This window comes from Callithrix jacchus, chromosome 14 (assembly GCF_049354715.1).
Source record: "Callithrix jacchus isolate 240 chromosome 14, calJac240_pri, whole genome shotgun sequence".
NCBI lineage: Eukaryota > Metazoa > Chordata > Mammalia > Primates > Cebidae > Callithrix > Callithrix jacchus.
Window position 1 is genome coordinate 51,232,760 of NC_133515.1, and position 13,515 is coordinate 51,246,274.

At 38.1% G+C, this 13,515-nt stretch overlaps 1 protein-coding gene across 50 annotated transcripts in view; it reads right to left on the minus strand.

Annotated features, from left to right (window-relative positions):
• EHBP1 (EH domain binding protein 1) overlaps positions 1-13,515 on the minus strand; it is a 388,496-nt gene that overhangs the window by 159,229 nt on the left and 215,752 nt on the right. For 26 of the 50 annotated variants that reach the window (XM_054244907.2, XM_054244906.2, XM_054244905.2 and 23 more), the window contains 3 exons: positions 6,843-6,947; positions 6,064-6,186; positions 1,415-1,655 (listed from right to left, as the gene is read on the minus strand). In XM_054244907.2, the coding sequence (XP_054100882.1) occupies positions 1,415-1,655; positions 6,064-6,186; positions 6,843-6,947 (469 nt within the window). The remainder of the gene's footprint in view (positions 1-1,414; positions 1,656-6,063; positions 6,187-6,842; positions 6,948-13,515) is intronic. The other 24 variants (XM_035272471.3, XM_035272470.3, XM_078349234.1 and 21 more) reach the window with 1 other exon arrangement.

Below are 13,515 nucleotides of genomic sequence, written 5' to 3' on the forward strand. Positions count from 1 at the left end.
TTAGGAAGTCTTTCCTCTCTGGCATACAAATTATTCTTGGTCCGGAGCAAACTCCAGGGATCGTTCTGTTTGTTTCTTTGTCCTTGGTGACTTCTTCCCATGCATGCTGATCCATACTCAGCTAAAGACTCAGTAGGGGCTTTTTACAGATCTCTGAAGTCCTATGAGTAGGGCCCATCATTCAGGTATAAATTCCGTACTTCTTCTCTCCTACAAATTCTAGCCACCTCCATACTCCCAAGTCCAAACTCTGTCTCCTTAATTCAGGGTGATTACTGGGATCTGTCTGAGGTTTTTTTTTTTCTCTGAACTGCAGTTAGAAACTCTCTCCCACAAATAAAGTTACATAATTGTAGGGCTCATCTTCTTTGTTTCTGTTCTCTCAGGTATCATTACCCCGTGTTGTTGGTGTCCAATGTCTGAATCCTATTGTTTCATATATTCCATTTTTACTTGTTTAAGAGGCTAAATCCAGTCTGCATTATCCCAACATAGCTAGAAGGGGAGGTTTTGCTGCTGCTTTTTTTGAGACAGAGTCTTACTCTGTTTCCCAGGCTGGAGTGTAGTGGCGTAATCCTGGCTCACAGCAACCTCTGCTTCCTGGGTTCAAGCAATTCTCCTGCCTCAGCCTCCTGAGTAGCTGGGATTACAGGTGCATGCCACCACGCCAGGCTAATTTTTGTATTTTTAGTAGAGATGGGGTTTCACCATATTGGTTAGACTGGTCTCAAACTCCTGACCTTGTGATCCACCCACCTTGCCCTCCCAAAGTGTTGGGATTACAGGCATGAATCACAGTGCCCAGCCTGCTGCTTTCAAAACACACTTAGGGCCATAGTCTGTAGCCATATTGGCTGTGTACTGTATAACTCCAGATTACAATGTGAACACATCATCTTTTTATCCCTTCTCTAGATTTGGGCAAATGGCAGCCCCAATTACAGTCTATTCATATTAAGCTTGAGATAATCCCTAATTTATAAATGTTATGATTTTATTGTTTGGTACCTAAACAAGTCTTATCAAATCAATATCACAAATGATTATTTTGTTCAACTCCACAACAGACTTATAACATAACTGAAGATTAGTGTCCACAGAGTTTGAGGGGAAAAAAAAAACACCTAAATACCATGTATAATACAGTTTCTGTGAGAAGAAACAATTGGAATTCCAACCACAGTCTAGGAACATATTTACCTCATCTGTTAGTTTAGGGTCTACACACATTTACCTGGAAGTGGTTGGGAGAATAAGGGTTAAGATTATATACATTCAGATAGTGGATGAGTTAGATACTGACTTATAATGTGTGCATTAATAAATTTTACCCCTCTAAAGATATGTTACAAAAGGATCTCCTTAGTTAACATAGAGACTAACTTGCGAAGACAGCAAAATGAAATGTACTTACTCATCCAACTCCTCTTCTTCAGTTTTAGAACTATCAGCGTAAAGGTACTTGCTCATGTCCACAGGTCTTACATTTTTTCTTTTAGTAGACTGGGGAGGAGAATCCTTTATGGTCACAAATGCTTCTGGCTCATCAAATGGGTTTAAATACTGTGGAGTCTGTACATCTTTAAAGGGATTATAGCTGTTATTATAAAAAGAGTCTTCTGTTTTTCTAGGTGAAGCTGTTTCAGTGATTGGTTCTATAAAATAATAACAGATTCATTAAATCACAAAATACCATATGATATTTTAAAATATTGTTTAGTGTTTTAAAAAATATGCACTAATGAATTAATAAACTATGGGACTGAAAAAGTGCAAAGCAATAATAAAACAATAATATATTTTAGAGGGGCTAAGTATTCTTAATGTTCAGAAGATGTGATATCTAAAATCACTGTCTATTTCTTTGGGAATGGTACTTTCAAAACTGGCATTTTGGGATCATTAATGTTTCTTGAGAGCCTTTGCAGTATTTAATAGTATTAACATTATGGTATGCCAATTTCAAAAATGTTTTCTTAGATGTGCAAAATTATATTTTTATTGTAGTCTACTAGCTTGTCATTAAAACCGATACATGATAATAAATTTCTGTTTTCAAAAGAACATGAAATGGGCCAGTTGTCTTGGTGTGCACCTGTAGCCCCAGTTCCTAGGGAGGTTGTGGTGAAAGAATAGCTGGAACCCAGGAGTTAAAGGCTGCAGTGAGCCATGATTGTACCACTGCACTCCAGCCTATGTGATAGAGCATGACCACAACTCAAAAATAAAATTTAAGGCCAGTCATGGTGGCTCACACCTGTAACCCCAACACTTTGGGAGGCCAAGGCAAGTTATCACTTGAGTTCAAGGAGTTCAAGACCAGCCTGGCCAACATGGTGAAACCCCATCTCTACTAAAAACACAAAAATTAACTATCATGGTGGCAGATGCCTGTAATCCCAGCTATTCAGGAGGCTGAGGCAGGAGAATCGATTCAACCCAGGAGGCAGGGGTTGCAGTGAGCTGAGATTGCATCACTGAACTCCAGTCTGGGCAACAGATTGAGACTGTGTCTAAGATAAAATAAAATAAAATTCTAAAAAATAAAATAAAAAGATCAGGAAATTGATTCATTTTTGAAACATTTTTTGGTATTTACATAAGCACAGACCACTCAGGAATCTGATAATTCATTCTGTCTGTGTCGTCAATATACTCACACATCACTGAGCTTGTTTTCTCAAAGTTTTCAAAGAGCAGATTTCTATATGGTACGAGACCTTAAACCTTTAGAGCTTTTAATGAGATTATTTTTCAATGTAACGTAGATTCAATCAACAAGAAGAATAACACGAGTATCTTCAACTTGAAAGCACTATACTAAAATAACACTGGTAAGCTGATAGATGTATTATATTAAGTTTTTCTAACTTTTATTATTTCAAATTTTAATTTGAAAACAATAGTACTTTTATTTTTATTTATTTATTTTTTTTGAGACAGTTTCACTCTGTTGCCCAGGCTGTAGTGTAGTGGCAGTCTTGAACTCCTGACCTCAACTGATCTACCTGCCTCAGCCTCCTGAAATGCTAAGATTACAGGCATGAGTCACCTTGCAACAATGGTACATTTTTTTTTTTTGAGACAGAGTCTCACTCTGTCACCCAGGCTAGAGTGCAGTGGTGCAATTTTGGCTCACTGCAACCTCCGCTTCCTGGGTTCAAGCAATTCAGAGTAGCTGGGATTAGAGGTGCGCGTCACCATGCCTGGCTAATATTTGTATATTTAGTAGAGACGGCATTTCACCATTTTGGTCAGGCTGGCTCAAGCTCCTGATCGTGGCCTCCCAAAGAGCTGGGATTACAGGCATGAGCCACTGTGCCCAGCCTCAATGGTATTTTTAAAATAGAACTCTGACTCAAAATACAAAACCACTATAATAGTAGTAGTACTTAGCATGAGGCTTTTTCTTCTTTTATGTTCATTAGTATTTTAAAACCAAACAAGAATTTGTAATAAAACTGTCTATGATTTGCTGATAAAAATATTTTCTCAAATTGTTGAAAAATTTCAGCGAGCCAAAAATCATAGTGTATTAAAAGTAATTTTAATTATGCCATGCAATACTAACAAAATATTCTACGAGAGAAAGGTAGAAAACTGGTTATTGAAATTCTCAAGAAAAATTAATTGTTTCATAAGTGACATTTTAAACTTAATCTGATAATAAAAATTTTATGACTGACACTTATTAATGACTTTTATATTTTAAAATCAAACTACATATGCTTTAGATGTTAGCCCAGAAAATTTATTTTGTCTTTATGTTGAAAAGAACATAAAATGAAAAACTTCTGAGCTGAAATTCTGTACCCCATGGGGAAGCAATTAAAAAGTCTGAAAAAGAAGTCATAAAATCATAATAAATCAATCCTGAAATTTAAACATAGCCTACATTAGAGACTCAGTAACACTATTTTTTGTAATACCATGATAATATTCAAACCTAACACCACTAGAATCTTTATAATTATGTATATTAAGCATTTTCTTTGCTCCTTAAGGGAAGAGGGGCTGTAAAGTTTTTCCTATCCAATGTGTGCTAACAAATGTCAGGGCTCAACTGCTTAAGAAACTGACAAAATGGGTCAATAAAAATAAGATTTTTATTTTTTCTTTCAGGAAGAGGACTGTAAAAATTAATCCAAGCAAAGTCATTAGTTACAAAACCAAAAGCAAGAAAGTATACAAATTATAAGCAATATTTGAAGATGCTAGAATAGGCAACAAAGGCAGATTTCAGAGAAAAGTATTTCTTTTTTTTCCGTGAGCTGAAGTTTCACACACTGTCACCCAGTCTGGAGTGTAGTGGCGTGATCTTGGCTCATTGCAACCTGTGTCTCCGGGGTTCAAGGGATTCTCCTGCCTGAGCCTCCTGAATAGCTGGGATTATAGGTGCGCACCCCACGCCAGGCTCACTTTTGTATTTTTAGTACAGACAGGGTTTCATCATGTTGCCAGGCTGATCTTGAACTTCTGGCCTCAAGTGATCCACCCACCTCAGCCTCTCAAAGTTCTAGGATTACAGTGTAAACCACTGTGCTCAGCCTATATTTAATACCTTTCTAAAAAAGCCACTCAAACACATAAATACAAGAGGAGAACTAAAGCTGTAAAAGCAAAAAAAGAACGATCTGAACAACTGCAACACATTTTTCTTCCCCAAATACTTCTGTTTTGAGGCTGCAAGCTTTTAATCAATAAAGATAAATTATTTCTATAAAAATATTTTTATAATAAAATATATTTACCCCAAAGACTCTAAAAGGGATATATTTAAAGAGAACACTGGTTGACACATATTTGTTTAGATTTACAGGTATAATTAAAGATTCTGAATCAGGCTGGCTTACCTCTTCTACACAGAAATATGATCTTATGTGTTGTCTGCTACTCTCTTTTATACCTTGGATAACAGACTTACATTTAGAAAACTTGATTTTTAAAATAGGAATTTCTAATATTGAATGTCTCAAAACATTTTGTAAGAATTTTTGAACTCAATATACTTAATTGTATGTAGTATAAAATCAAGAAGTTGTGTGGTTAACAGAAGATAACAGATTAAGAATCTTAGCTCCAAATCCACCTCCATTTACCTAAAGTAAAATCATTTAACTCCTTTGGGTTTCAGCTTCCTAATCTATGAAAATAGGTAGTTACTGCCTCTAAGATTTATTGTAACCTTTTTAACATTTAAAATACGTTCATAATATACAGCCCTCAAACAAAATAAAAATGCATGAATACAAACGTACTATTAACAATTTGGAGTCTGGTAAGAAAGGAGAAAGTAAAAAAAGAGGAGAAGGAGAAAGAATTATAAAATGATACTGCTATCACACAGTGAATCTTAAAGCTAAAAACCTCACTTTCACCATGACCAGGGAGTAGCAAAATTATTTAAAACTCATGAAGATTTCATAGATGCAGTCAAAAAAGATGTAAACAGTGGTTAATCATTCTTGTATTTATGTTAAGCAAACAGAGTTTAATTAAACAGAAGTTTCACTTCTACAACAACCCTTAGCAAGGCTTTATGAGTTCAAAACTACTCGATAAGAAAAATGACTGAAGAAAAAAAAAATCGCTGCTTGTATACCTCACAAGTAAGCCATATATATCATAACAGTGATCCTTAATCTTCTCTCTGCTCCATGTTTTCACATGCATAACTCATTCTTACTACTAATTCTCAGCTAGAGAATCTCAGCCAGAGAGACATAGAGTTAGGGGCAGAAGGGCAGAAAATGAACCATAGAGAGAAGCTGCCTCTACCACCCAAAATCAGTACATCCCATATTCTGACCTTACTTGGTAGACCAAACGAAAGAGACTTGTAAAGCCCCATGTAAATGTTTATGTAACGCATTCTTATTTCTTTAAATGTAATTCCATAGAAGTAACCCAGAACTGCTGATCAACTCCAAGTGGTATTGAACCCAGTAACAGTTATCATTATAAACAATAAATTTTTTGTTAGTCTCTTAAGAAAATATTTTCCTGCCCTTATAATTCAACTTGACTATATAAAGACTTTAAAAGTACAGAAAAACTTGCTACCTTCTGAGTCAGGATCTCCAAATGGATTTAATTCTGCAACATCAGGGTCATCAAATGGATTTGAATTCACAGTAGCCACATCCTTTTCTGCTTCATCCAAGAAGTTAAGTTTGTTGATAAGCTCTGAAAATAAACATATGGGTTAGTTCCACGTTACAGTTAAGCATTAAGTATTGATCATTAATGAAACATTTCAAATGGTAAAAATTCACACGAATAATACCTGCAAATAATAGTATATAGCATTTTACCAATGACAGAATGCCATTCAAGTATTTTGTAGCATACCAACATTTTCAAATAAAACAAAACAAACATTTGCATATTAATTAAAAATTATGTCAGATAATGAACTATACTAAAGAAACTTTCATCTCAATTTAATTTGATCCAATAAAAAAAGTGTTGACATAGATTTTTAGAAAAAACATTCTTAATTCCCAAACATGAATAACTGAAATGGGCTTATTATAAGCAAATATTCTAAAAACAATGTATTTATAATATATAAACACACTGAAGAAATAGCATGTTATATGATCAAGTATTATCTTAGAAAATGTTTTAAAATCACTATCAAGCATCCTGACACAAGACTTTGCTAAAGTTAAGTTCTTTATCTTGTTGCCTGTTGGTGCACTACAAATTACCAAAGAAAACATTCAAGGAAAAGCACAAAGACAAAACTGACAGCTAAGTACAGACAGAAGTCAAAAGGTAGCAGGTCACAGTAAATACAGGCAATCAGAAGCAGAAAGAAAGGAGGAAAGCTCTTAGACCTTCAGAGGAACTGGCTGATTTAGCTGAAGGCATATTTGCTTGCTTTATGCAGTCATCTTGATCTTCATCTAAGCTGCTCAGAGCATTCAACTGGTTTACAATTTCTGTAAACAGAAGCCAGTCAAGACAAATAAAAGGTAAGGTCATTTAATTAAAGAGAAGAAGGAGCGTGCTGTTACCCAAAAAGACAAAGAGGAGATGTTTGGTTAATCAACAGAATACATTCAGTAAATGTTATTTTGATAAACTATAACAGACATGTTAAACTGAACGTTATGCTGTACTCATATTATAAAATAGAAAGCATTTTATTGTTAAATGTATATAAACATAACAACTATGTTAATAAACACAAAACAGAGATAATAACCAAAGAAGTTGACACTGGCTTTCACATTTTTCATTTGTAAAATAGAATTTTTCTTTAAACGTATACATTAAAAACATAAAAAAAAATACTTGATATTGTAGGAAAGTATCAAGTATTAAAGTTTTAAGAATATAAATGCATGAATCATGTATATAGTAAGTATGTATTCACGTTCCATTTAAAAAATCAGCACTAAAACAAGAAAAGCAAACAACAGCTACTATTTTCTACTCCCATTTTTTAATAGGATCTGTTCTTTTAAGGCAACTCTAGAGTTTATGCTTTAGAAAAATTTTATAATAAAGACAATAAAAGACAAAGAAAGGACAAAAAAACTTAAGATATAATTTTTTACATGAGTCATCTATATTTTAAACAACTCTGAATATGTAAAATTATCACTCACTGGGTGAAAATTAGACAACTCAAATAACCTTTTAGGGTACTACAGGTAGTCCCTGATGTTTCCGAAGTTACAACCTAGGAATAACTTAGACATAAGGATAGAGTAAATAGATCCAGATTATCCAGTAGGAAAGAAAGAAAATTATTAGAAGTAGAACACAGTTGTAAAACTGACATTAGAAGTATGTTCTTTAACACTGTAAATCTAAGGACACATGCTAAATTTTATTTGAACAAAATCATCTAATATGCATTTATAATACAGCTGCCTGCAAGTATTCATCTATTGAACAAATATTTATTTATCAGTCTATGCCAAGACCTATTCTTGGGACACTAAAACAGACATGGTATTGTCCTTGTGGAATTTACATTCTATAGAGACACAACTTAACATGGAAACAGACTTAACAAATACCTACAGGCATACCACATTTTATTGCACTTCCCAGATATTGCATTTTTTTTTAATTAAGTAAAGGGTTTTTGGGTTTTTTGCTTAAAGCATCAGAAATTTATTATCCAACTGTTGTGGGGATCAGAAGATTTGCTGGGCTAAAATTAGGACGTTTGCTAGGTTGCATTCTTTTCTGGAGCCTATAGGGCAGAAATTACTTCCCTCCCTTTTCCAGCTTCTAGAAGCCACCCTTGTATAGAAGCCACTCCTTAACTTATGACCCTCTAAGTCCATCTTCAAAGCCAGCAACAGTGGGCCAAGTTGTTCTCACATCACATGTGCTGACTTTCTCTTCTGCCTCTCACTACCATTTTAAGCATTCTGGTAATTACACTGAGCCACACAATAACCTAGCAGACTCTCCACTAAGACACGGTCAGCTTATTAACAACCTCAATTCCATCTGCACCTTATGAATTGAAGGTTTGTGGCAACTCTAAGATTACCAAGTCTATCAGCACGGTTCTCCCAACAGCTCATGTTATGTCTGTGTCACATTTTAGTAATTCTCACTGTTACAGGATCCTTGGAATGTAGCTTTTCTGACTGGAAAACTCTGTAGCTGGTAGTGCCTTTACCCAAGTTTTTTTGCTCAGGCCTGCTGGACTCATTCCACTCAATTGGCCTGACATGCTGTGTTCAGCTCCTGCTACTGACCTAGGTCCCATACCTACCAAGGATAAGCGAATCAGGCATGGAGTGCTGAAGGGAGTGTGAGTGAGTGTGGGGTCCAGCCATTGTGCAGTCAGACACACCAGCTGCTGTAGGAGCATAGGAAGCTCCATGTAGTAGCATCAACACCAGCTCTCTGCAAGGCTGCAGGCAGAAGAAGTGCACTGCAAGCAGTTTTCACGTCCAGCACAGGGGAATGTGGTGGCGCCTGGAAGCTTGGATATGCCAGGAACCACAGGGCCCCAGAGGGAGTCTTAGCCCTGACATGGAGAGCTCCCAGATATGGGCTACTCCCCGATGGGTGGCAGCTCTTCTCTCTCTTCGCCTGCAATATGGCGAAGAGAAACAGGAATATGTGAGCAAGGTGCATGTTTCAGCCCTGTTTGTGTTATAGCTCTTTTAGCTTTTCCATTCATTGGGGCTAAAAGAGCTGAGTTCTTGTCCTGCAACCTGGAAGAATGAGGTGCACAGACAAGTGGAGGGTGAGCAACATAAAGAGGAACTTTGCTGAGCAACAGAACAGCTTAGAGGAGACTGGCAGTAGGTAGCTCCTTTCCACAAGCAGGGTGTCCTGATGATGTTCAGCTCCTAGAATAGAGGAGAACCTGGAATGGGAAGCTCCTCTCTGCAGGCAGGTTACCCTTTCGATTCTGCAGCTCTCAGCAGAGAGGAGGCCGTGGAATGGGTTGCTCCTCTTTGCAACTGGTTGTCCCAATGTCTTCCCAGCTCTCAGCAGAGTGGAGGTCCTGTCTGCAAGCAAGTCATCCCATCAACTTCCCAGCTCCCAGAAAAGAAGAGGCCCTGGAATGGGTTACTACTCTCTGCAGCTGATTGTCCTGATATCTGCTGAGCTCTGATAGAGCCCAGGGCTTTCATGGGCCTCAGAGAAGAGGAATAGCATGCTGACTGGGCAGCCCGGAAAAGGCACCACAATCTCCCACTCTGGTCTGTGAGACTGGCAGTCTGGTTCCCCGCCTTCAGGCCCTCCCTAGCCTGAAGATGGGGCCTCACTGTGGACTCTCCTCCTTTGGCCTTGGAACCTACCTCCTGCTGTCATTCATGGTGCCCAGGCTGTATGTGCCAATGGGTGCCTGCAGGCCCACATGGAGCTGCCCTCAGCTCCTCATTAACTTCCCTACTATGTTTGTTGGTGCCCAAAATCCAGAGGGGGTCTGGGGCCAAGGTGGCAGGGAGCTGGCATGTCAGTACTGGCCTGAGCAAATGTACACCTGGCCGGTTTGTGTCAGCACCTGAGCTCAGCTCCAACTTTGTTCCAAGATTGGAGCAGGTGCCAAGAGCAGGGAGACACCAGGCATCAGGGGCAGGCACTTCCGAGCCTGAGAGGGCAGGGGAAGTCTTCCCAGGCCCCCAAGATTGCAGGGATGTCTGGGTCTGCAGCTGTGCTCAGGGTTGGGGTTCCTGCCTGCTCTCTGCAGCAGGAGACCCAGATCCACAGCCACAACTTGGGCAGCTGTAGCTATACCCAGGAGGGCAGGGCTCCTGCCTGCTCCAGGGCCCAAGAACACAGGAGTACCTGGATCCACATCTGTGGCTTAGACAGATGTAGTAGCACCCAGGAAGCCCCTTCCCCAACTCAGAAAGGATGGAGCTCCTACTTGGAGTGTGTGGCCTGAGCCATGCCTCCCTGCTGCAGCAGGCATGATGGAAGCCACCACTCTAGGTAACCCACCGCTACCATCATCACCATACTGTAAACCATTTCATTATATCTGTTACATGATTTGTGACAAGTGATCTTTGCTGTTACTACTAAAATTGTTTTGGGCTGCAATGAACTATATGCATGTAAGATGGCAAACTTCATCAATAAATGTGTGCATTCCGACTGCTCCACCTAGTTGTTCCCACATCTACTACTCCCCAGCCCTCCTTATTTTCTCTGACACAATACACAATAATACTGAAACTAGGCAAGTTAAACACTGCAATGGCCACTAGGTGTTCAATTGAAAGGAAGAGTTTCATGTCTCTCCCTTTAAATGAAAAGCTAGAAATGATTAAGCTTTGTGAGGAAGGCATGTCTAAACCAAAGATAGTCTGAATGCTACGCCTCTTGTGCTAAAGAGTGATCCAAGTTGTGAATGTATAGGAAAAATATTTTTGAAGGGAATTAGAAGTTCTATCCTAGTAAATACCTGAAATATTTTTTAAAATGCATAACAGCCTTATTGCTGATGTGGAGAAAGCTTTAATGGTCTGGATAGAACATCAAACCAGCCATAGCACCCCCTTAGGCCAAAGCCTAATCCAGAGCAAGGCCCTAACTCTAGTCAATTCTGTGAAGGATGAGAGACATGAGGAAGCAGCAGAAGAAAAGTCTGAAGCTAGCAGAGGTTGGTTCATGAGGTTTAAGGAAAGAACCCATTTCTGTAACATGAAAATACAAAGTAAAGCAGTAAATGCTGATACAGAAGTTGCAGCAAGTTGTCCAGAAGATCTAACAAAGATCATTGAAGGAGCTGGCTACACTGAACACAGATTTTCCATGTAGACAGTACAACCTTCTATTGGAAGAAGATGCCATCTAGCAATTTCCTAGCTAGAGGAGCAAAGTCAACACCTGCCTTCAAAGCCTCAAAGCTTCAAAGAACAAGCTGACTCTCTTGTTAGGGGCTAATGTAGCTTCAAGTTGTGTTGATACTGAAGAATGTGACTTCAATTTGAAGTCAACGTTCATTTACCATTCCTGAAAATCCTAGGGCTTTTAAGAATGATGCTAAATCTACTCTCCCTATGCTGTATAAATGCAACAACAAAGGCTGGATGACAGCACATCTTTTTACAGCGTGGTTTACTGAATATTTTAAGCCCATTGTTGAGACCTGCTGTGCAGGAAAAAAGATGCCTTCCAAAATATTTCTACTCGTTTCTTTTTTGGATGCTCCCTAAAAAAAAGTAAAAACACTGCTCATTGACAATGCACCTTGTCACCCAAGAGCTGTGATGGAGATGTAGAAGGAGATTAGTGTTGTTTCTGCAGCATATAGTTCAAGGAGTAATTTTGATTTTCAAGTCTTATTATTTAAAAATACATTTTGTAAGATACAGATGTCATAGGTAGTGATTCCTCTGATGAACTGAGCAAAGTCAACTGAAAACTTGTTGAAAATGATTCTCTGTTCTGTGATGCCATTAAGAATTTTGTGATTCATGGAAGGAGGTCAAAATATCAACATCAAAAGGAGTCTGGAAGATGGAAGAAGCTGATTCCGAACCTCGTGGCTGACTTTGAGGGGTTCAAGACTTCAGTGGAGGAAGTAACAATTGTGGTACAAATAGCAAGAGAACCAGCATTAGAAGTGGAGCCTAAAGACATGACTAAATTGCTGCAATCTCATGATAAAACTTGAAAGAATGAGGAGTTGCTTTTCTGGATAAACAAAGAAAGCAGCTTCTTGACATGGAACCTACTCCTAGTGAAGAAGACATGACATAACGGTATTGCATACTTAACAGACTACAGTATAGTGTAAACATAACTTTTATATAAACTGGGAAACCAAAATATTTGTGTGACTTGCTTTATGGCAATATTTGTTTTATTGTGGTGGTTTGGAACCAAACTCACAATATCTCCAAGGTATCCAGATATGAAAATACTAGGCTGTCAAAGATATGTTATAGACCTTATAGCAAAATGGCTATGAAACGTTGATTCACTTATCAACTTCCTTTTTCTGAATTAGAAAATATATTTTGCATAAACAAAATTGCTTGAGATAGTCAGGGTAAATCACAGAAAATAGGAAATAAACACAATGCCAACTGAACTTTTTATCCCAATTTTAACAGTAGTAGCTGAATAGTCAGACTTTATAAAGTTTCTTCTTCCATCTTGTTCTGTCAATAGTTTTAAATCCTATTCTGACTTAAGGTAACCTAGTAAATTTCTCAGTAGGTAGAATCCATTTATATATTAGATCATTTACCTGCCACTTACAGTTATTGTAATTTTGTAATTTTTAAGAAAAATATAATGGAGTGTGAGATCAATGTTAAGTGGTTACCAGTTTCACGACTTATTTTTTTTCATTCTTTACTAGTTGGGCCTTTAAAAAAATGTATAAGTGGTTTATTTTTAACTTTAAAAATATGAATAGCTTTGAACATATAAAAAGAAATATTAATAACAGCAGCTAACAATTATTCAATAGTAGGAAAGGCTTTGCATCCATTATTAGTTATTCTCATAAATAATCAAAAAATAATTATTATTCACATCTTATCATGTATATTAGTATTATTTGTTTGCCCTACAGGAATAACTTTGAAAATATAAAATAGAGAGAGATTCAAGATGGTGCGGTAAGAACAACTCAGGATCGCAGCTCTCAGTGAACGCGCAGAGGGTGAGTCAAAGCCGCATTTCCAGATGGATCTTTGCTGCCCACAGAACGGGGAAATTCCCAGGTGTAGGAGAGACACGGGATGCAGGCACAGCCGTTTTGGCTGTTGCGGCTGCTTCGGCCAGTGCCGCAGCGCAGTGGCACTCCGCAACACTCCACACAAAACACACTGGTCCGGGTGCCCTGCTAAACCGGCAATCTGAGATTTGGGAGGGCAGAGTAGCATATCCATCTGATTAAACGGGACTTGGACAGTGAGCCAGACCAGGAGATTCCTGGGAAGTGACATTTGAGCCAGCGCAGTGGCTCGCTGCACGGGAAATCACACAGATCCCGGTGCCCTAACAGCGGGCGACCGAAACACCTGGGAGAGAGTCATCCGTTCAACTTTAAAAAAAAGA